The 24,836-nt window shown below is 37.8% G+C and overlaps 1 protein-coding gene across 1 annotated transcript in view; it reads right to left on the bottom strand.

Annotated features, from left to right (window-relative positions):
- Nucleotides 1-823: 823 nt before the first annotated feature.
- The window catches only part of ARK2N (arkadia (RNF111) N-terminal like PKA signaling regulator 2N), a 61,510-nt gene continuing 37,497 nt past the window's right edge, over nucleotides 824-24,836 (bottom strand). Inside the window, 3 exon segments of the mRNA NM_001133524.1 lie at nucleotides 824-1,982; nucleotides 4,840-4,980; nucleotides 17,216-18,000. Of these exon segments, the coding sequence (NP_001126996.1) occupies nucleotides 4,868-4,980; nucleotides 17,216-17,930 (828 nt within the window). The 5' untranslated portion in view covers nucleotides 17,931-18,000 and the 3' untranslated portion in view covers nucleotides 824-1,982; nucleotides 4,840-4,867.

Here is a 24,836-nt window from a genome sequence, read left to right as displayed (position 1 = left end):
AAGATGAAAATAAGATTTTAAGGATTACATTTGTCCTTATACTGGTAAACGTTACATCATTTTGTCCACCCAGGAAGGCTATTTATGATATTCATGAAGGGTTTACCATTTTGAAAAGATCAAAAGAGGTAAAAGCAAAGATCCAAGATTATCAGAGTAATGGAAAAGCTGATCAAAAGAAAAAACAATTTAATGTGTCACCACTAACTATAAAGTTATGAAGCCTCTGATTCAAGTGGGGTTATGAAAGATAACTCAGGTAATTCATCTGGATATTTAAGAGAAGCTATAAATACAGAAATGAGGCACCTGAAGAGGTCACCATCTTTCAATTTATCTATTTCAGGGACAAACCCATGACCTACTGCTTTGAGGATTTAGATCCATAGATAAAAAAACTAAAATATCTGTACTACATACAGCAGGAAAGAGCACAAAATTTAGATATATTAGCCACATCCCTATGTCTATGTACCCTACTAAAGAGTCATCCATTCCACATTCTAGCCTTTTGATTTCTCCTTGAATCAGTCTAAATTTTGCTATTTTTCCAAATATTCATCAATTTTTAATAGGACAGTTTAGTAGGACATATAAAGAAAAAGAATCTTGACTTTTTATGTTCACAGTGGTATTCTTTTTTCAATTACCAAAAAAACTAAAAATAATCCGCCAAATATGCAAAATCTATTGTTATATTAACTAGAAACTAATACCATTTATTTCATTACAGAAAAGCAAGTTTCTTGATTCAGGAACACCTAATGTGAATTAACTGGTAGGGAACCACATAACCCCATCCTCAACAGAGTAACAGGAAACATTTCTTTTTCAAAATTTTTATTCATCTAGGTTACATGTCAAATGCACAGTGAGGTAAAGGATATTAAGAAAATGCAATAAAATAAAAACAGTAATTTCATAACATTATTCCCAAATCTTAAAGTTATATTAGGAATAAGACTTAATTGCCAAAGAATACACTTCCTTGTGGATTATTCCTTCACTTTTTATGACGTCTTCTATTTTACACTGTGGTAATTTAATATAACATGAGAATATCTACTCAATACTAGCAAATTAACAGTTTGGTTGTAACTTCCACTAACTTTCCTAAACTTCAGAGGAAATAAAAATAGAAATCAGGGGGAAAAAATGAGTAAAGAAACTTGGAAGTTATTCCCTGTTACTTACAATTCACAATCTCGTAACTTCTAAACAAATTAAAATGACATGTTTTTTATCTGTACTAGGATTAAGGGTATATGTTATTTTTGAAGAGGATTTTGAGAAAAAAATTTACTGAAATTGTTTTGACACTGTATTTTCTGACATGTGGCATTCCACGAAATCTTTTTCATTGCACCCTCACTGTACTATTTAAATAATTTTTTAAAAGGAGAGACGAAAATCAATATAAGCTAAATAAAATATAAAAGGTACAATTAATTTAAAAGGCTACCTTTTTGTAAGATAACTTGCCCATAATTTGCTATTTTAAACAAATGATAACACAAAGTCTGTTTGCCATCTTTCTTATAACATTCACGTAACTGTATACCTTTAGGCAAAGTCAGCTATATGTTAAAAACAAAAATTACCAGTAATATCAATTTAGGGTACTTTGCTTAAAAAAGAATTCACTATATTGTTTCTTTCATTAACAAGCAGACTTAATACACTTTAAATCATTCTGCATACAACTTTTAAGAAATAAATCAGACTGAGCACTGTGGCAGCACTTTGTGGGGCCAAGGCTGATGGACCACCTGAGGTCAGGAGTTCGAGACCAGCCTGGCCAACATGGTGAAACCCTATCTCTACTAAAAATACAGAAAATTAGCCGGGCGTGGTGGCAGGCGCCTGTAATCCCAGCTACTCGGGTAGCTGAGGCAGGAGAATCACTTGAACCTGGGAGGTGGAGGTTGCAGTGAGCCGAGATCATGCCATTGTACTCCAGCCTGGGCAACAAGAGCAAAACTCTGTCTCAAAAAAAACAAAAAACAAAAAACAAAAAGAAATAAAAATCTTATGTAAATTGAGATATACCTAGACCCAGAGACTCTTGCTGTTAAATCTTAGTAACAGCAGGGAATGACAAAAGCAATACTCAAAATAAATAAGTTACTGTATATTCTTTTATTCGGTCTGCTAGTGAGATTAAAAAAAAAACAAAAAACCCAAACCTTTAATCTTTTAAAAAGATATTTTTTCTCAAGCTTAATTACCATAACTAGGTTTAAATGTAGGCAACTTTTATTTTCTTACATACCTTTAGGAAGCAGTAAACAGGTATTATATTAATAATCTGAATCCATTAGAAATCACTGTAGCAACTGTACAGTTATCTGCCTCTAGCCACTTGTCAAGTCTAACATTAATGAAATTCAGTTACTTCAGAATTCTGAAGATGGGTACACACATGCATACACACATCCCTGAAACTAGGCTAATTTCTCTTAGTAAAAATCCAAACAAACAAAAAACAGATAACACTTTCCCTTGGAGCCCTCCAAATAATTTGTATGCTACTCCTAATTTTTTAAAAAAGTAAAACTTCATGTAAAATATTAAGCCTTAAGATTTTAATTTGACCTTGTTGGGCTCTAAATTAAAATTTTATGTGGGCTTTAAAAGTTATGCTCAATTTTAATAATGCACAAAAAGTACACATCAATATGATTAAGAGAGTTATTATTGTCTAATAAGTGGCTCAAATAACCAGATCACTCTAATCTGCTGGTTAAATTCTCTTAAGATGATTAGGTATCTAATGTCCTAGGACTGAGCTAGCACAAACTAGGCAGAAAGCAGGCTGTAGCTAGATTATCAAAAAACACATTTACCTTTAGTGAGAGGATAATGGATTCTTAAATGCCAACTAAAGAGAAACACTAAAAGGAAGTATCGACATGTAACAACCAGTAATAAAATTATAACTGTGGTAGTTAAAACTATAATTTGTTTCCTAACATTTCTCAAGTTATTTTTTTTACAACATTCTGCGGTTTTTTAAATGAAGTAACTTTTTTAAAAGTCTGCAGCTTAATCCTTTTAATTCTCTCCCATGAAAACAAGAGAAAAAAAATACCTGATAGATTAGACAAAGGGAAAATTCCATATGCACATATTAGAGAGATGCAATAGTCCAGATATGGGATTTTATTCTTAAATAAAAAAGCATTTCAACCATTTCTGGATTAGTGTTGTAGGTTGAAAGAGATTTCTTTCCAGCATTAACCCTTCATAGAGTACAAATAAATACAAACAGGACACGGTCCTTAACCTTCTTAAAATTCTAGGAAATTAAGCGAATTCAGAGGAAACGAAGGGAGGACCACTAGGGACTTAAACAATAGCTACATAAAAATGCCGTCACATAATCCAAAAGTAATTCCCACTTACTACTATTATTAGTACTATACATGTAATCTTGAGAATACAGACTGCCTCAGGGAAAGAGAATGCAATAACCCACACTAGTCATGTAAAAAATGTACATATTAAAACTACTTCACAGGCCAGGCGCGGTGCCTCACGCCTGTAATCCCAGCACTTTGGGAGGCTGAGGCAGGCAGATCACCTGAGGTCAGGCGTTTGAAACCAGCCTGGCCGATATGGTGAAACCTCATCCCTACTAAAAATACAAAAATTAGCAGGGCCAGTCGTGGGCACCTGTAATCCCAGCAACTCAGTAGGCTGAGGCAGGAGAATTGCTTGAACCCAGGAAGTGGAGGTTGCAGTGAGCCAAGATCGTGCCATTGCACTATAGCCTGGGCGACAAAGCGAGACTCTGTCTCAAAAAACAAACAAACAAACAAACAAAAAACACTACTTCACAAGGCGAGGCGTGGTGGCTCGTACCTGTAATTCCCAGCACTTTGGGAGGCCGAGGCTGGGGGATACCTTGAGCTTAGGAGTTTAAGACCAGCCTGGGCAACATAGCAAGACCTCACCTTTGCAAAAATTAGAAAATTAGCCAGACATGGTGGCACACATTTGTGGTCCCAGCTACTAGGGAAGATCACTTGAGCCTGGGAGGTTGAGGCTGCAGTGAGCTGTGATCATGCCACTGCACTCCAGCCTGGGCAATAGAGAAAGACCCCGTCTCAAAAAAATTAAAAAAAAAACACCAGCACTTTGGGAGGCCGAGGCGGGCGGATCATGACATCGGGAGATCGAGACCATCCTGGCTACAGTGAAACCCTGTCTCTACTAAAAATACAAAAAATTAGCCAGGCGTGGTGGCAGGCACCTGCAGTCCCAGCTACTCGGGAGGCTGAGGAAGGAGAATGGCGTGAACCCGGGAGGCGGAGCTTGCAGTGAGCTGAGATCGCGCCACTGCACTCCAGCCTGGGCGACAGAGCGAGACTCCATCTCAAAAAAAAAGTACTTCCCATATTGACATTTTTTTAAATGTCTGTAGTATAAAAACAAAGTATGTTGAAAGGGGAATTTTTTAATTGCGCTACCTGGAAAAGGTGCAACCATTTTAAAGCAAAACCTATTTTTTCAAAACAACACTCCTTAAGACAGCAATGTATTACCTTCAAAGCACTCTGTAAACACTGAAAATCAAGATAAAAATTTTTCATACATATGTTTCTGTTATAAATTATTCCTAAAGTTAAACTCTCCAAACCGCAGAATGTCAAATTTTACTTTAGGAAAAATTTTTAATATTTTGGTATAGGTTCTAAGAATTTAATCAGTGTATTTTGGCGTTCCTTATCTTTCTGCCAAAACTTTTTTCTTCCTTTCCTCAAAATTTTGTAGAAAAGGCTTTCCAAAATTATTAGTGTTCAACACCTTTTCAAATATTCGAAATGGTATTCTTACCTTGAATATAACTATTAATACCTATGTTTTAGGCCAGGTGCGAATCCCACAGAATCTCAGCACTTTGAGAGGCCAAGGTGTGCAGATCACTTAAGCCCAGGAGTCTGAGGCCAGCCTGAACAACATAGCAGAACCCCGTCTCTACAAAATATATAAAAATTAGCCAGGTGCTAGTCCCACCTATTTGGGAGGCTGAGGCGGGAGGATTGCTTGAGCCTGGGAGGCAGAGGTTACAGTGAGACGAGATGGCACCTCTGCACTCCAGCGTAGATGACAGAGTGAGACCCTATCTCCCCCCACCCCCAAAAAAAGGCTACCTATGTTTGTTAATTCCATTCCACTGAAATTTTTTTCTTAAAGGCAAAAAAAAATCTACAGAGCTCTTGCCTGATTATTCAATAACAATAAAAATTAAAATTAATCCAGTCAATACAATACTAGCAATAAGTTGACTATGTTATTCTTAAAAGACTAACCTTTTCTATCTTAAAATGCATTTCAAAGCATGCTTAATATATTAAGTATTGTATCATAAAACAAAAAAGAAGCCTGTTAAGTGCTTGAAGCAGTTCACACATGCATAGAAAAGTAGTCCTTAACATGATGAAAATAAATTAATATTTTCTTACATCTAAAAATCCATGTCTAATAAAAATCTGGGATTCCAGGAAAAAGGTGAAGACAGAACTTCCCTGAAAACACCTAAACTTCAAGTAAAGACTGTAGATTCATTAAAATTCAGTCAGTCATCCAAAACCAACATGCTCTTCCTGTTGATGTAAAACTCAATTAAAAAAAAAAAATATGTTTGAGGAAATAGTTAACCAATGTTGCACTATAATTTCAGAGAGAAACCCATCAGTTATAATAAACTCATATATTTTATAGTGAAAAATCATACTAACATTATTTATTGTAAGTTGCTTGGTGTTCAAACCTTACCTCTACTGGTCAAATACTAAGTTCAGAAAATCTAAAAATCATTACACACACAAAAAAAGAGATCGGCCAGGCACAGTGGCTCACGCCTATAATCCCAGCACTTTGGGAGGCCAAGGCAGGCAGATCACCTGAGGTTGGGAGTTCAAGACCGACCTGACCAACATGGAGAAACCCTATCTCTACTAAAAATACAAAAATTAGCCAGGCATGGTAGCACATGCCTGTAATCCCAACTACTCAGGAGGCTGAGGCAGGAGAATCACTTGAACCCGGGAGGTGGAGGTTGCAGTGAGTCGGATTCGTGCCATTGCATTCCAGCCTGGGCAACGAGAGCAAAACTCCATCTCAAAAAATGGAAAAAAAAAAATGCAGAGACCTCTAGTCATATATATATATGTATATATATGTCTATATTTATATATGTATCCTTATACAAGGATGTATATATCCTTAAACAAAAACTGAGCACAGAAATAAGCCATCCCCAAAGTTAACTTCCAATTCTCATAAAACCAGTTCTAAAAGGAAAAAAACAAATAAAGCAGCAATTTTTCAATTCAAAACCAGAAAAGGAAAAAATGTGGTTCAGTCTATTACTGGTAATTTACAAGTTACGAATATGTGGATACAGAACTGAATTAAAACAAAGTGGTGACATTTTTTCTGAGTAACGTTACTAACAAATATTGAGAGACATCGAAGATCTTGATTGTTTATATAAGACTCTAAATATACCACCTATACTTCCTCTTAAAAAACACATGCAGAATCAGGTTTTTTCCAAAGTGGCAACTTCATTAAATAAAATGAACCTTTTTCATATTGATGTTATTATAAATGTGAAAGAATAATTTCCTCTCAAAAATAAATTCAGGCCAGGCGCAGTGGCTCATGCCTGTAATCCCAACACTTTGGGAGGTGGAGGCGGGTGGATCACCTGAGGTCAGGAGTTCGAGATCAGCCTGGCCAACATGGTGAAACCCCCGTCTCTACTGAAAATACAAAAATTAGCTGGGCATGGTGGCAGGCACCTGCAATCCCGGCTACTTGGGAGGCTGAGGCAGGAGAACTACTTGAACCCCGGAGGCAGAGGTTGCAGTGGGCCAAGACTGCACCATTGCACTCCAGCCTGGGCAACAACAGCGAAACTCCATCTCAAAAAAAAAAAAAAAAAAAGTAAATCCAGTGGAAAACCCAATTTTAAAAAACCACTTAGTGTCAGCAAACTTACATATTCCTACTGAAGACTGTTATCCTAATTTAGCTGTGTCTCACAGTATTACTAGAAATCTTTAAAAGATAAAATGCCAGCATTTACCAATCCCAGGCTGCACATAAAAACATTTATCATGTTCCAAGACCTTCAATCCTGTGGTATTTTCTATCTTTTGACACGCTCTATGAGCTCTTTAACATAACTAAGGCCCATTTATTTTTAGTTCGAGGATTGAAAACAAAATTAAACTGGTAGTACATTCACTAATAAACTCAGTCACTAGCAATTTAAAACCCCACCCAATACATACCCTTGATACAGTGACCATTTTATCTTTACCCTCTACAGGTATCCTTTACATCAGAGTACCAGAAATTCCACTGGCTGATGCCTACCAGATTATTGCCTTGGGCACTGAGCTTTAAATTAAAGCTCAAAATAAAAATCCATCTCCATATCAATGAAAAATACTATTTTTCTCATGCATGAAATCAAGCTGCAGTGTAATCTGCTTTTCCTACATTATCTTGCATAGTAGGCACATAGCAAATATTTGCTCAAAAACGAATTGTGTTCTTCCTGCATACAAGTGATACGGAATATAATTCATGAAATCTAGCAACAAATTAAGATTATTAAATGACATGTGGAATAATGACATAAAAATGTTCATGGAGTACATTCACAGTTAACTATGAGGTCCCCCAATTAGAAGCAGAAGTCAACAGTGTCTGTAGAGAATAAGTGCTAAGAGATTCTCAAGGAATTAACCATCTACCTATTTGGGTTCACTAAAATTTCCAGTTTTTTGTTTTATTTATATTTTTGGTAAAAAGCAAAGAAGAGGATGGCTCCCACTATTGTATAAATATGGTTCTATGTTCCTACCATACATAACAAAACTCAAGCTAAAATTTACCAAATTCTGGGGCTTTCTGTTGTGAATACCTAATTTTTAAAAAAGAAACTGTTTACTACTGCAGCTTTTAAAACATCATCAGGGCTGGGCTCGGTGGCTCACGCCTGTAATCCCAGCACTTTGGGAGGCTAAGGTGGGCGGAGCACGAGGTCAGGAGTTCGAGACCAGCTTGACCAACATAGTGAAACCCTGTCACTACTAAAAATACAAAGAAAATTAGCAAGGCATGGTGGCAGGCTCCTGTAATCCCAGATACTGGGGAGGCTGAGACAGAAGAATCGCTTGAACCCAGGAGGCAGAGTTTGCAGTGGGCCGAGATTGTGCCACTGCACTCCAAGCCTGCGTGACAAAGCAAGACTTCGTCTCAAAAAAAAAAAAAAACAGCAACATCATCAAAAGAAACTTACAATGGGCAAAAGCATATTATTTCTTACACAATCCAAAACGCAGATTGTCAATACAATTAATTTTGTGATAGATTCAAAGGTTGTTCCGCAATATTCCCATTTCCAGCAACATTAACTAGAAAATTGCAATTATACATCTTTGAGAACTCTGACATACTGTCAATATTTGGACAAGTCACATAAGAACCAAAGGGCTGCTGTGGCAGTACTTGGAAATCAGGCATCTGCCATGTAAGCACTTGATGGGGTGATAGGGAAAATTCTTTGGCCAACTAGTTGCATCTTAGGTCCCCTGGGTTCCAGTAGCTGCTTGTTCTCTTCGCCAGTGTCAAGGTGAGTTACCTTTTCCATCCACATGTGGAACTTCTCTGTCTGCCTCTGCATCTTGGAAAAACAGCTCCTGGCCTCTTCTAGGACACTGCCTGTGCAGTTCCTATCACACAGTACCCCTGTCAAGTAATCCTGTAACTTCCCTGGGCGCTCCTTCAGATCCCCCAGCATGACTGAAGGCACCTTTAAAGACACTGAGGCCATTTCATAAAACATTATTGCTTCAGAAATTGTATTTTTATTAAGACACACTTACTCAGGAAAATGACATAAGCATTGCTAAGAAGAGCCTGATGGATCCAGCATTCATAGGCAGTGATTAAATTCATTAATCAAGGTCACTAATCCCAAAAAAATAAAATGACTAACATTATCATTTTTCATAGCTTTAATATATCTACCTGGCAGCATGTATTCTGTTAACTACACAGACTGAATACAACTGACTGAATCTTTAACAGTAGTTTCCAACCTTTGCTGAACAATAAGAACTGGAGTGGCTTAACAAATACCAAAACCTAGGGTGGCTCCAAGGCTTCTAAGATTTGTTTCGGTTTAAGCTCCCCAGGTGATTTTAATGTACATCCTTAGTTGAGAACCACTACATTCTTGAGTATTTTAACTCCTTTCACTTTAAAATTCTAAAAAGTTGTTTTGTCAGCTGGCCCATACTCAATCATTATACAATCACTCTCAAGTGATGATTCTTATCACACAAAAGATCTGTTTTAATTTTTTTTTAATTCTTACGGAAAACCACATGAAGGAGATGATACAGAATACCTCTGGGTCAGCTTTTACAAACGCTGGTCTGTGTAAAGTGTTAAAATGCATGCCATACACACACACAAAAAATGTAGTTAAGTTTGGGATATACTACAAATCACATCCTTCCCCTCTGGAGAGCACATTCATTAATGGCTGAAGTGCCCTGTGGTTTAAAACAAAAGGCATCTGTTAACACATAATCCAGCACTTTCCAAACACCTGAACATGTGTACAACTATTAATACCCAGTAGCATAGTGGTCCAGTTTAGGATATGGCTCCATACATATATAATTTCATCCTTGAACTAGGCTAGATCACCTTTGGTTTGGGTCCACTATAGTTTGGGTCTCTAATAAAACTAACTATATTGAACTCCTCATTCTAAGGGACCTAACAAAAATGTTACTTCCTCAGATCATTCTTGACTACACTAACTAAAATAGCTTTTCTACCCCATTCCTAATCAATCTTTATCTCTTATATCCTGCTTTATTATTATTCACATCATATATCCCTACCTGATAGCATATGATGAATTCATTTATTGTCTCCTCATGAAAGATTAAGTTCCATGACAACAGAGACTTCTTTCACTGTTGTATCCCCAAAGCCATGGACTGGGTGCTCAGATACTTGCTGAATAAAAGAATGACTGATGGAATCAACCAATCTTGGCCTTATACCATCAACCTACATCAAGAGTCTTATAAATAATGCTCTTATGAAATGCTCTATTGAGCATTTGTTAAACTAATTTGTGAAAACATGGTTTGCTTTATCACACAGTGGCCTTTTATGAAGATGCAAAGAGAAGTTTCCCATGTCTCACTATCAAATATAACTGTGTTTCTCCTAGATAAAAAGGAATGTTTAAATCAGTCAGGCCACCTATTTTCAATGCCTAAAAGGCTGTGAGACAAACATTTAGTCCAGTTCTATCCAGCAAACAAAAACCTCATGAAGTCAGTCACCGACCTCTGTCTAATTTCATATTATTCCTTTTCCTGTGATTACTCCATCCCCTATGCTGTTTTCACTTTTTAAAAAAGTTTTGTTTATATGAAAACTCCCTCAAGAAGGACATACCTTTCCCCAAAGGTTAGTATGTTTAGCTTACGGAAAAAAAGACTAAATGAAATCTAAAGCTTAACTAACTTCCTTTAAGCCCCATTATATAAGTGCTGGGCAAACTTACGCATAGGACAAGAAATCGGATGGCTCCTTTGATCTGCTTTAGATTCTCGCATTACTTATTTCTCAATGAATACTAAAAATGGGTATTTAAAAGCTGATAACGGTATAAGAACATTTATGCTAGGGGCAGTGAGATAAGTTGTAGCCTCATAAAGATTCCTACAAGCAATAATCACTGATAAAGCAAGACATTTTGAGGCCTTAAAAACAGGGACCACTTATGCATTTATCAAAGCCCACAGAACTTACAACACCAAGAGTGAACCCTAACAGTAAACTACAGACTTTGGGTGATAATGATGTGTCAATGCAGGTTCATCATTGTAACAAATGTCCATTCTAGTGCAGGATGTTGATAGGAGGGGAAGCCGTGGCTATGTGGGAGAAGGGGGTACATGGGAACTCTCTGTCTCCTCTGCTCGATTTTGCTATGAACTTAAAACTGCTCTAAAAGCAAAATCTATTAAAAAAGTGACAAAAAAAAGGGATCACATTCTCACCTTAAACACACACATGCTCTTTTATTAACACTAAGATATATCCTATTTTGAGAAAAAGACTTTTGTTTTTCCTTCTACAAAGTTAATATAGGCACTCACTTCAGGAAATAAGAAAAGCAGGCCAAAAATAGTATCTTGGTGCTTTAACATGAGAAATTGCCAAAGGATACCCACCAGTAAGACTTCAAAGCTTTTTAATTAACATCATCTAGACCTTGTAGCATATAGAAAACCACATTTAGACACTGCATGCTTTTCAAATAATCGCTTAAATGAAGCAAAAGAGGGCACTTAATGCTTGTTAATTAATATAGAACTGTGCTGTGATTTATAACTAATGTAATTTCAAAAAAACCAGACTCCACTGTTTAGAACTTGATACCCATTAGCAGTAAGAGAACTTAATTGAACCAGACTACCAGTTTCACAGTGATTTTCAGATACAGGAAACTTAACATATCACTGCTTAACTGAGCAGTTCTGAGCCCTGGCTACTCAGTGTCATCACCTAAGGCCAATCGTATAAACGTCATCAGTTTTAAAGCTGATGCCTGGGGTCAGACCCCAAAGATTCTGATTGAATGGGGCTAAAGTGGGGTCTGGGCATCAGACGGTTTAAATGTCACCCAGCTGATTCTAATACATAGCCAGATTGAAAACCATATGTATTTTACCCACCTGATTTGCATTTACCAATCTGAAAATAGACAGTTTTTACCTGATTATTCTGCGTCAGTGTTTTGTTATCAATGTATTTTGTGAGTCTCTTAAATAGCTACCAAACTACAACCAGATTACAAAAGGCTTAAAATAGGGACATGAGGCTTTTAGCCACTGAAATCCTTTGATATTCAATCTAGGAAAAAGGTCAACTACTGCGCTTCATGGATTCACCATGTGGGTTTGGGATCTTCAACCATGAATCCTCCTCACTGCCTTATATTTAAAATTTGCCAAGCAATTAAACCCCCAAAAGGTTAAAAAGCCTCAAAAATTAGTAAGAAAAAACACGTCAGAAGAAAAATGTGCAAAGAATATGAACAGACTTTACCAAAGGAATACAAATAGCTAAACATTTTTCAATTTCACTAGTGATCAAAGAAATGCAAATTAACATCAAAATACCATTTTTTTTTTTTTTAATGGAGTCTTGCTGTCACCCAGGCTGGAGTGCAGTGGCATGACCTCGGCTCACTGCAACATCCACCTCCCAGGTTCCCAGGTTCAAGCGATTCTCCTGCCTCAGCCTCTCGAGTAGCTGGGACTACAGACGCGCGCCACCACGCCCGGCTAATTTTTTTTTTTTTTGTATTTTTAGTAAAGATGGGGTTTCACCATGTTGGCCACGCTGGTCTCGAACTCCTGACCTCAGGTAATCCATCTGCCTCAGCCTCCCAAAGTGCTGGGATTACAGGCGTGAGACACCACACCAGCAAGATATCATTCTATCAAATCAGCAAGCTTTAAAAAAAATTAATATTCAATAGCAAGAATACAATGCATGAACACTCAAGCTCCTGGGTGAAATAAACTTATTTTTGTTTTTGTTTGGATTTTTTTGAGACGGAGTCTCGCTCTGTCACCCAGGCTGGAGTGCAGAGGCTCAATCATGGCTCACTACAGCCTCTGCCTCCTGGGCTCAAGCAATCCTCCCACACCAGCCTCCGGAGCCCCTGGGACTACAGATAACGTGCTGCTACGCCCGGCTAACTTTTGTATTTCTAGTAGCAATGGGATTTCACCAAGTTCACCAGGCTGGTCTCAAACTCCTGGCCTCAAGTGAACCACCTGACTTGGCCTCCCAGAGTGCTGGGATTACAGGTGTGAGCCATCACACTCAGCTTAATTATTTTTTAAAAGCAGTATGGCAGTATGGCAGTATGTGGTCAAGAGCCTTAAGTGTTCATACCCTTAACTCGTAAAAGCAAAAACTTAAAAGAGCCCAAAGGACCATTAGGGAAGTTATTTTTATAATTAGCTAAATTATTCAAAATCCATATGTTCTAGGGAGAATATTTAGTGTTCTGGTTAAATGCTCAAAATGCAATATTAAGAGGGAAAGGACGACATACGCAATACCCAGACAAATTTTGTTATATATCATGGAAGACAACATATTCAAATGTTAACGAAAGCAGAATTGTGGGTGATTTTAACTTTCTACTTCACATATTTCTATTTTCAAAAATTTCTACAAAGAATTTGTCACTTAAAAATATTTTTTAAATTTCTAAGCAAGAGTTAACTGATCAAGCATTATAAGTTAATTATCTCTACCAGACAAAAAAAACTATGAGGTAAGATGATAGCTTATCATGATGCAGCTCACTGCATAAATATGTATGGTGAGTAATGGGTGCTGAGATTTTGTCTTGAAGTGGGGCTGAGCTGGTCTAGCCTGGCTGCATGGATTGAGAATTCAGGTAAACTTAAACAGCTGTCCTCAGTAGACTCAATGACATTCTCCAAAAGAAATGAGATTTTCAAATGCAAACAAACCAAGACAACTGACTCTTACCTACCACGAGGGGTATTATTTTTGGAACTTCGGTGTAAATAGGCATTTAACGATAAAGCAGGTCCTTAAAGACAAGACAAGATAAAGCTACCCTGTATGGAAGGTCCACTCTGCTAAATATTTATGAAAAACAGTTACTGGAAAAACTTTTCACCAGTGACCATGTACACCGATGCACGTATGTTAGTATGTTCAGAAAATTAACTTTTTCAAACTGAATGAAGGCTAACGTCCATTATTTACATTAAAATCAAAATCCCTCCAACTACAGATTTTATAGAGCTAGTCTCAAAACTGCTTTTACAGAGAAACTGGCCGCCCATGAAAAATAATACTCTAATCATAAAACCGCAGAGAATGATCAAAGCACAAAAAGATAATGCATAAAGAAACCACTTGACAATGGCCGGGCGTGGTGGCTCACGCCTGTAATCACAGCACTTTGGGAGGCCAAGGCAAGCGGATCACGAGGTCAGGAGATCAAGACCATCCTGGCCAACATGGTGAAACCCCGTATCTACTAAAAATACAAAAAAATTAGCTGGGCATGGTGGCGCATGCCTGTAGTCCCAGCTACTCGGGAGGCTGAGGCAGGAGAATCGCTTGAAGCCAGGAGGCGGAGGTTGCAGTGAGCAGAGATTGCGCCACTGCACTCCAGCCTGGTGACAGAACGAGACTCGGTCTCAAAAAAAAAAAAAAAAAAAAAGAAATCACTTGATAAAAGCCTTGATACTCAAGATAACCATCACATAGTACTTTTACATGAATTCATTATAAGATATTATAAATTTACTATAAAATGCCCTTTACTCATCTCTAAGTCTGCCAAATGAATGTACTGCCAGCATTATTTTGATATGATACCTCCAAACAGATTCTTAAAACATCAATATATTTCCAAAAACTTCAAGGAGAGATGATCTAGTGCCGATACTAAGCTGCCTGTCAGTAACTGCTGACTTTAAAAAATCGTCATAAACATCTGTTGCCCAGATATCAAACTCAATTAAAGTATGATCATGCACTACACTGGTCTGCATTATTAATTATTTGTACTCTCTAAAAGAAAATGCATTAACAGTTACAATTATTTGGCATAAGATAACATTTAAGATTAAGGTATTAGGATATCCTAACAGGAATTATTTAGGGTAATGCCTTCAACTTTTAAGCTGAGCCCAAACAAAAGCTTATAAAGAGCATTTTCTGAATTACTAAATTGGCTGTACCTTAATGAAAGAGTATGGCAATAATCAGTTTTTACTTTTCCACTTGGTTTCCATTCTGTGTAAACAGCTGAATTAACATTCCGACATCCAAGAGATTCTGTTAGGCCCATCCAGCTTAAGTTCACCTGAATGTCCATGTTGTTGAACTCAAGTCAGTTCATAATTTATCCTACCTTTACAATTTATGCAACTTTTCGACAACTGCTCTTACTATAAGGTTGAGTGTGCCTCCTCTCTTCCCCAAAGTCATAAGGTGACTCAGGAAACTGAAAGATACATCACTGTTACATTAAAAATTCACAATGTCACAATTTTTCAAGAGACAACAATATGGACAATTGAAATGAAATTCCTAATATTTGACTCTAGGTTGTTCCATTTTTGCTGCTTTGCATAATTCCAGTAAAGATCATTCATACCTGTCTTATGGGAATGGCATCTCCCAAAACTGCCAGCACACACACAGGCAGTCACATACAGTGACCCTGTACCTCAATCTACCATTTGATTCTCCAGGATTACCTTAGAAAACTATGTGTATTTTCAAAAGCCACAAAGTTACTAAATGGTGTGAACAATAGAAACCAAACTATAGATTCAAATTAATTTACTTTGGTGTTCAGTTAGTACACAATTCAGAAGAGACAAGAAACAGACCACTGGTGTTTTAAGTTTTAAGCAGTAGTCAAGATACTCAATTAGAAAGAAGATTAGGAAAATATGAACAAAGCACATCTAACGTATTTAAGCAAAACAGGGAAAGTGCCTATGAAGACATTTCTCAAGCCACCTTACAATAGGGTTCTGACTTTAAAGAGAATTTTGTTTACCCACCTTCTTCCTTTCCATAAAAAGGCAAAGTATTGGGGTAGTTACATAAAATCCTGTTTAGTAAGTGGAATTAAATATTGTATTAAGAGTTCCATCAAGGTCTTGATTAAGAGGTTAGAACAGGATACAGGAATGCACAATTTTACAGGTATTAATAAGGCTTTCTTAAAAATATTATTACATGTAAAACTAAAATATATACCTAAAACCTGCCTTAGAACAACCCCAAAGTCTGTTTCTCTCATGCATTTAACTGATGAGCTTCATTGAAATCCCCCTCCCGGTAGTTTTATTATAAGGAACAATAGCAAAGGAATCCAATAGAGATATTAAAACAGTAAAAAGCATTTCTAAAGATCGTCTGAGACTCATTTATATTATATGAACAAGACTTATTATCAGAACTTGAACACCTATAAAGTGCTTTAAAACCAATCATTCTTGTTACTGAATTTATATAAGTTTGGGAAGCTATAGATAGATTTCATTAACCAATATGATTTCTCTTGAAATATTCTTTGTATATCAGCAATATGCTGTCTTCACATGTAGAAACAGAAAGCTTTCAGAGAACAAGAGAGAAAAAAAACATAGTCACCCATAAAACTTTAGAAAACCCGAACTTGCCCCTCTTCAATGTGGCAATAAACAATACTGCCATGACCTATTCAATGCCATACAGTTTACAAAATGTTCCTGATCATATTGCAAGGATCTCTTGGATAATAAGAATTCACTACTTAAGAACCATTCAGATACATCTATCTTCCACTATGAAATCTCAAGACTGCCTTTGTATTATAGTACACAGTACCAGATGCAATAATAATGGGGAAAGCAGATTTACCAAATATGTAATAAATTACAGACCCTTATACCAATGAGAGCTAGAACAAGCAGATTTTTAACAAACTTTTTTAAAACTTGGGGAACTAATGGGAAATTTTTCAGAAAGACATTCTTTTCAACGTGAGGATAGAAAGATTTGTAACAAGGATAACTAGCTTCTCATGCATTGAATATGGGGGAAAACATAAAACTACTGTTTTTGGAGGAAAAATTATTAGAAAACTTTAACAAAAGATAGAATGTGTTATTTCAGACACTATAAGCTCGAGTGCAGTGGCTATATAATAAAGCAAGGTACCTATTCCTGAGGAGAATGTACTCAGTAATGATGCTGAACAGTGAGTATTAAATCTAAGCAGTGCCAAAAAGGCAATGATTGGGAGTTCAGGTAATGTGTTACAGACAGACTTATGAGAAATTCCATTACTTAAAAATAATCTTGTCCCTATCATTAACCATTTAATTTTTTTTTTCCTGATGTGCTAAAGTGCACTGGAAACCTCAGAACAGGTTTTATAAATTGGCCATGTCTTGTTAATAGACTGCAGTCTTCAAATTTACACAGAGCTGCAGGTCTCCTGGATTTTTTGAAGTGTCACTCATCTAACTGAACCTGACAGCTGAGAAATGCCATCAGGTACTTTACAGTCAGTTTAAAAAACATCCTCTACCTGGTATCTCTGCAGTGATTGTCTTGCTGCTCCCTGAAACCTCTTCATCATCATCTGATGAGCTCGTGCTTGAGTCACAAGTCAGGTCACTATCACTGGTACTACTGTCCTGCAGCAGGTTATATTTCTTCCTTGCAGCAGCCTCCCGTTTCTGCCTCAGTAGCCTGATCCTCTCCTTGTGCTTTTGGCTCCGATGACCTTTAACCTTGGCGACTCGGCCATTCTGTTTATCACTGGATTGCCGGTTTTTCTTGGCAGCCATAGTGGATGTTTCACTTTCAGATCGGGACCGCCTAGACTTGCGCCCAACTGTGGCACCAGACACTCCTGAAGGGTCTCCTTCTACCGCCGTTTCTGCCTGAGAGGGTTCATTCTCTTCTGCGGAAGACAACGTATCTGAATCAGCCAGGTGACCACTAGAGGAAGGGGAAAGCATGCAGTGATTAGAGGAGTCACTCTCATAAACTCGGCCAGTTGTAGGCTTGTCACTCTCTGTGGATGCTAACTGAGACTCAGAAGAGTCCCTTCTCAGTTCCATCAACAAGCAGGGCATTGAAGAAATAACTGTAGAATCCGCTACACCATCTTTCTGAACTTGAGATTCCAGTTCTACAGATCCATCTTCCTCCTTGGCTGTCTCTTGTTCAGATGCTTTTGGTGGGGCTTCGGACTCAATGAGTTCTTCTACTTTTCCCACTGCCTCCTCCATCTTCATTTCAGAATTTCAAGTTAAATCATGGAGTAGAGTCTAGGAAATGATATCAAAGATGCAACAGGAAAGCAACCTGTACAAAAACACACAAAGTCAATAAACAGAATGCCAGATTATTTAGTCAACACAACATGCCTACCTTTCTAAGTGAGTGGGGCAAAACTTACCATTACACAGGCCTTTAAAATATATATATATATTATTATCTGCTTGTTTGATCAACAGTCAAATTCAAAGGACTTAATACGGTCAAAATCTAAGCATACTGAGCTACTAAAAATGCCATAATATTAATCCTCTAACTTGCAAAGCTAACATGTAATGAACATTTTCAAGTTTACAATTTTATTTAAAGTGTTCTAGAAAGAAATCTTCAAAACTCTGATATAATTAATATGCATTCATTGGCTTTGATATAAATGAAAAAGAACGCTTTAAAACTAGTCTAGAAACGCATTACCTGGAATGACTACTTTTACATTCGAATCCAAAAAGAAAGGAGGTGGGAGGAGGGGAGTTACAATAGAGAAACATCAAATGTTTTTGTTTGTTTGTTTGTTTGTTTTTGAGACAGGGTCTCACTCTGCCACCCAGGCTGGAGTGCAATGGTGCAATCTCAGCTCACTGCAACCTCCGTTGCCCTGGCTCAAGCAATTCTCTTGCCTCAGCCTTCCAAATGGCTGGGACTACAGGCGCACACCACCGCACCCAGCTAATTTTTGTATTTTTTGTAGAGACAGGATTTCACCATGTTGCCCAGGCTGGTCTCAAACTCCTGAGCTCAAGTGATCCACCCACTGTGGCCTCCCAAACTGCTGGGATTACAGGAGTAAGCCACCATGCCTGGCCCCTACACTTATGTTTAAAAAAACAAAAACACAAACACACTCCAACTACATGCATTTGGCAAATGAGCAACCAAATACTATGCATCCAACTTGTCTGCAGTCCCCTCAATAGGAGTTGCTCTAGTGAAGCATTAAGATGAAAGGCCAGAATTTGATGCTTCCTCAATCCTAGCTAGCTCCCACATACCTCATCATGCTGAATGTGAGTCTAGTGTTTAAATAGATGTTTTATCCACGATGGTCACTAAATACAGAACCCAGAAAGCCTAGTATATTCTATGAATGAATGAAGGGATTTAAGAGAAAATACTCTACACCCATTTTACACTTTGTATGCTAAATTTAGAACCTAACACTCTACCACCACTGTGAGTGATACAACTCCAACTAACCATACAGGTACAGGACATAATATTTAACCTCAAAAACTTATGACCTATACAGTTAAGTGCTTACTTAACATTGTCAACAGGTTCTTGGAAACTGAGACTTTAAGTGAAATGACATTTAACAAAACCAATTTTTCTCATTAACCTTATAACTAAAGGACATCATTCAAAGACCAGCAGTATCTTGTTCCATTTAAAGTCGCGGTTTCCAAGAACCTACTGAAAATCTGGTGGTTTTTAAAGAGGATGCTAAATATGGAAAACAAGTAAATACCTTGCCCTGTATGTGTTACACTACAGAAAGCAACTATCATGTCCATAGGTCACAGACACACATAACCATTATTCTATACGGTATGCTAGGTGCAATATGGCATCTCCATCAGCTCACTCCATCAAGTTACCTAGATAGTTCAATCTATAGCAGACAAAAACTAGGAAATATTTGAAAAATCCTTTAAAACAGATCTAACATGCCAAGCCCACTTTTTGCTTAATACAAACATAAATATTCTATATACCTGTTTTGTTTTTCATAGCCCTGTTCTCAGCTGTTGATAAAACAGGCATTCTGGTTAAGTTTCCTTAACACATTCATGGAAACCAGAACATTCATGGCCACTGAAACATTTGTTAATTTAAAACAATCCTAGACCAGGAGTGGTGGCTCACACCTGTTATCCCAGCACTTTAGGAGGTGGAGGCAAGTGGATCACCTGAGGTTGGAAGTTTGAGACCAGCCTGGCCAACATGGTGAAACCCCGTTTCTACTAAAATACAAAAATTGGCCAGGCATGGTGGTGAGCGCCTGTAGTCCCAGCTACTCGGGAGGCTGAGGCAAAAGAACTGCTTGAACCTGGGAGGCGGACGGAGGTTGCAGTGAGCCAGGATCACGCCACTGCATTCCAGCCTGGCTGACAGAGCAAGACTCCATCTCAAAAAAATAAATAAAATAAATAAAACAATCTTGTGTGTAGCCTACTTCACAAGCATATTTGTATCAATTATAATACTAATTGTTGGAGGCTAAGTGAAAATCAGCATAAATATTTTTTCTGACACCATTACAAAAAAATGTAACACCTCTGAAAGCCAACAGAGGGAGTAACAGTTAAACCAGCAGAGACCGTTATAAATAAAGCATGCTGTCAATACAAACATGAAATAAAATATTCACAGATAGAAAATACCCCCAGGTATCAGGAATAAATCCAAGTTCTTTTTTTTAAGCTAGTCAAATTTAGCAGTGGGGGGGACCAAGATTTTCTAACTGAATAAAAATGAGAGTTAATTCTATTATGGAGATTCAAGTTGTATATTCTGGAATAAAGATTCTTCTTAAGGCTGGGTGCGGTGGCTCACGTTTGTATTTCCAGCACTTTGGGAGGCCGAGGCGGGTGGATCACAAGATCAGGAGTTCAAGACCAGCCTGGCCAAGATGGTCAAACCCCATCTCTACTAAAAATACAAAAATTAGCCAGGCATGGTGGCAGGCACCTGTAATCTCAGCTACTTAGGAGGCTGAAGCAGGAGAATCACTTGAACCCAGGAGGCGGAGCTTGCAGTGAGCCGAGGTCCTGCCACTGCACTCCAGCCTGGGTGACAGAGTAAGACTCAGTCTCCAAAAAAAAAAAAAAAAAAAAATTCTTCTTAAAGCTAAAATATCTGAGAAAATATACTCCGATGGAATTAATGTCAGCTATATAGGACAAGCATCAAAAGTCTCAATTTGTGAAAGAAGGCAGCACTGGATATTTTCAAAGTACATAATACAGCATCAGACTAAAAAGTAAATTTGTTAAAATGACCATACAACTCGTTTCTTCAAGAAATAAGTTGTGTGGATAACACAAGTAAATCTAGATTGTTTTTCCCTGTTAAAAAAAAAAAATGACAATATGGCATATCATTCAATTTAATGATTATCTTTCAAGTTCCTTAAATTTGAGTGTTAACTGAGATTTAATTTCTACTACCTAAATTAGTAACCAGTATTGCAGTCAAAATCACTTAAATATGCTCAAATCATCACAAAAGACTAGTATTGACCACCAGCAGGACAAAAGTTAGCTCATCATGGTATGTTCATACAATGTGGCCATTAAAAAAATGAGAAAGCACTTTATATAGAGATAAGAAACAGTTCTCACTCAATTTTAATGAAAAAAGATACATTACAGCATTCATGTAAATAAATAACAAAACTATATCAGTTTATCTGTAGATGCACAGACTCCGGAAAGATACTTAAGAAAATAGTAATACCAGTTGAGAAGGAAAGCAGGTGAATAAGGCAACAGGAGAAGACAGTGCGGTATGCAGTTTTGTATCTCTTGAATTTGTAATGTATACAAACATTATCTATTCAAAAATCCACTCTGACATAAAAGTCTTCTGAAGAAAAAGAAGTTGTGCTTTTTTTGGGCCATAACACTAGACTACTCTTTGGGTCAAGTTTAGTCAATAAATTCTACTATGCTTTCTTCCTATAGTGGAATTTTGCTATAATTAATTAAATACAGGAGAAAAAAGTCACAGAAAGTGAAAATATAAGCTCTGACTAAACTCCCTTCAGTGGAATAAAAACGAAGTGCCCTAACCACAGAGGGAAATGATGTCATACATAAAGATTAATCTTTCCACACGACCAGATTATTTACTGCATATATTGTTTTTGGTCAAGGGGAAAAAAATAGGTTTTTCTGGTAGGAACAGTCAAGTAGCTAGCAGTATAAAATGATATAATTGTCAAATAGGAATTGCATCACATAAATGGCATAAAAGGCTATCAACCCTCTGGGTTAATGTTGACAATAAATTTATATTAAGTGAAGCAATAAATACACAACATTTTTCCTATTAGAACAGCACTTTCCCCCATGCTGTTCTTCCCTCCAATCTAAATGCAACCTCCTCTACATGAGTACTAGAGCTCATCCCCCTCTCATTTCCCTAGAATCTTACATTATTGATTATTCCTTGGCTCTCGTCCACCTGCCACACCCAACTGGACCATTCATTCATTTTTGAAATCCTCCTTTGACCTATCACCTTCAATCTCGCATCTCCCCCTCCAGGTATCATTCTCTTCTTTCACAGTCAATCTTATTATGAGAGCTGTATAAACTTCTATTTCCTTAACTCTCACACTCCCTTCTGCAACCCAATCCAACCTGACATCTCCTTCTATCAAACCACTGGTACAAGCCTAGGCAACATGGCAAGACCCCATCTCTACAAAAAATTTAAAATTCAGCTGAGCATGGTGGCACGTGCTGTGGTTCCAGCTACTGGGGAGGCTGAGCAAGGAGGATGCCTTGAGCCCAGGGGGTCAGGGCTGTCACGAGCCATGTTTGCAACAGTACGTTCCAGGCTGGGTAACAGAGCAAGACCCTGTCTCAAAAAATAAAAACAAAAGTAAAAAAAACAGTGGAACATTTATTACCAGGGTCATTAATGACCTCCCTATCTCTAAATCCAACATATTTTGGCCCTAATTTTACTTAATATTTAAGCAGCATTTTATGCCTGATGACTCTCTCTGCTCTTTAAACCAATTAATGCCTTTCTTTGGCTTCAAGGTTTCTCTCTTCTTCTGGCTGGTCCTTCCCAATCTACTTTGTAGGCTTAACTTCCTCTACCAAATCTCAGGATTTAATCCTAGGTCTAGGTCCTTTTCCCATCCACCAACATGATTTTTTTTTTTTTTTTAAAGACAGGGTCTCACTCTGTCGCTCAGGCTAGAGTGCAGGGGCGCCATCTTGGCTCACTGTAACCTCTGCCTCCTTGGCTCAAGTGATCCTCCCGCCTCAGCCCCCTCAAGTAGCTGAGACTACAGGTGCAAGCCACCATGCCTAGCTAATTTTTGTATTTTTTGTAGAGACGGAGTTTCACCATGTTGCCCAGGCTGGTTACACACTCCTGAGTTCAAGTGATCGACCCGCCTCAGCCTCCCAAAGTGCTAGGATTACACGTGTGAGCCACCATGCCTGGCCCAAAATGAGCTCTTCTAAACCCACATTTTCCAATACCATCTCTAGACTAGTAATTTTATTTCTCCAACTCAGATCTCTGAGCTCTATACCAGTCCACCCAAATACCCAGTTGACATCTGTATTTAGATTTTGGAAAGGTACCACAATCACATCATATTCAAATCCAGATCATCTCTGATCTACCCCACTCTGCTCCTTCTCTGGCTTTCTCTAGCTCAGTAAATAGCACTGCTATTGCTATTATCTCAGTTGCTCATGTCAAAAGCCTGAGTTATCTTTGGCAATGGCTTCTTCTTTACTCACTGCATCCCATCACTCACCACGTCCATCATTCACTAACTCCTATCAATCCCACCTCCTTAATAGTTTTCTAGTCTGTCCACTATTCTCCATATCCGCTGTCACCACTCTAGACACAACCTCCATCATTTATTTTCAATAGTACTGACTATCATCACCTGTCTCTTCAAACTCAGTCTTTCTCCTATGCACCAACCTGTTCGCTACAAAGCAGGCAGAACAATATTTCTACAAGGTAAATATGTTATCTTTATGAGAGAAAGTTTTTTTTTTTTTTAAGTCCTAGAAGGTAGGGTAGAGCAGGATAGGTAAAGGCAAGTTGAGATTTATCTGATGTTTTTCTCTCCCTTTAAAAGGGGATTAAATATTGCTTTTTGATCAGTGGTGAATGTGGAGGGAAAAAGACTATATGCAATAATCTGAAAAAACAGGTTGTTGGCCTGGCACGGTGGCTCACGCCTGTAATCCCAGCACTTTGGGAGGCCGAGGCAGGCGGATCACGAGGTCAGGGGTTCAAGACCACCATGGCCAACATAGTGAAACCCCATCTCTACTAAAAATACAAAAATTAGCTGGGTGTGGTAGCGGACGCCTGTAGTCCAAGCTACTCGGGAGGCTGAGGTGCAAGAATCACTTGAACCCGGGAGACGGAGGTTGTAGTGAGCCAAGACCACACCACTGCACTCCAGCCTGAGTGACAGAGCGAGACTCCATCTTTAAAAAAACAAAACAAACAAAAAAACAGGTTGTTAATTATGGACAAGGAAAATGAATTCACTTTTTAGCCCTTATACTCTTTAAGAAACTAAGATGACAAAAGATGCGTACAGCTCAAAGAGTTAAACCATGGAATTTAAGCAGTATACAGTGCTCAAACAGGAGACAGGAACTGTAAAGTATAAAGCTGAATGAGGCTACTTGTGAAAACCTGGAAGAGAAAAGTTAAGGAAATTCATATCATACCTCCTTCTTGGTCAGCAAAACTTAATACAAAGTGAAAAGAAGGCAGGCTTGGGGGTTTGTAAAAAAAAAAAAAAAAAAAAAAAAAAAAAATGGAGAAGTATTATAACATCTGCTACAGAGAACCTGACAGAGATTAAAACTGCTGAGTACAATAATTCATATAGTCAGAACAATTCACAATGCTTAATTTCCAAACTATGGGACCATTAACACAAACTTAAGAGGGAAAATGTGATTGCTTTCCCCTGCTCAAAACCCCTGCCCACCTTTCTAGTTTTCATCTTGGACCACTCACACCCTAGCTCCCTCCAACTACCAAGAATGTCACATAAAAAGAGTTTTTTCCAGATCTCCGGCCTTTCACAGTCATTTTCATTTTGTACCTATCCTCTTGCTGGCTACCCTTCAGAAATT

The sequence above is a fragment of the Pongo abelii genome, chromosome 17, assembly GCF_028885655.2.
Source record: "Pongo abelii isolate AG06213 chromosome 17, NHGRI_mPonAbe1-v2.0_pri, whole genome shotgun sequence".
NCBI classification, from domain to species: domain Eukaryota; kingdom Metazoa; phylum Chordata; class Mammalia; order Primates; family Hominidae; genus Pongo; species Pongo abelii.
Note: the sequence above shows the minus strand (reverse complement) of the source record. Positions and strands in the feature narration are given on the sequence as shown.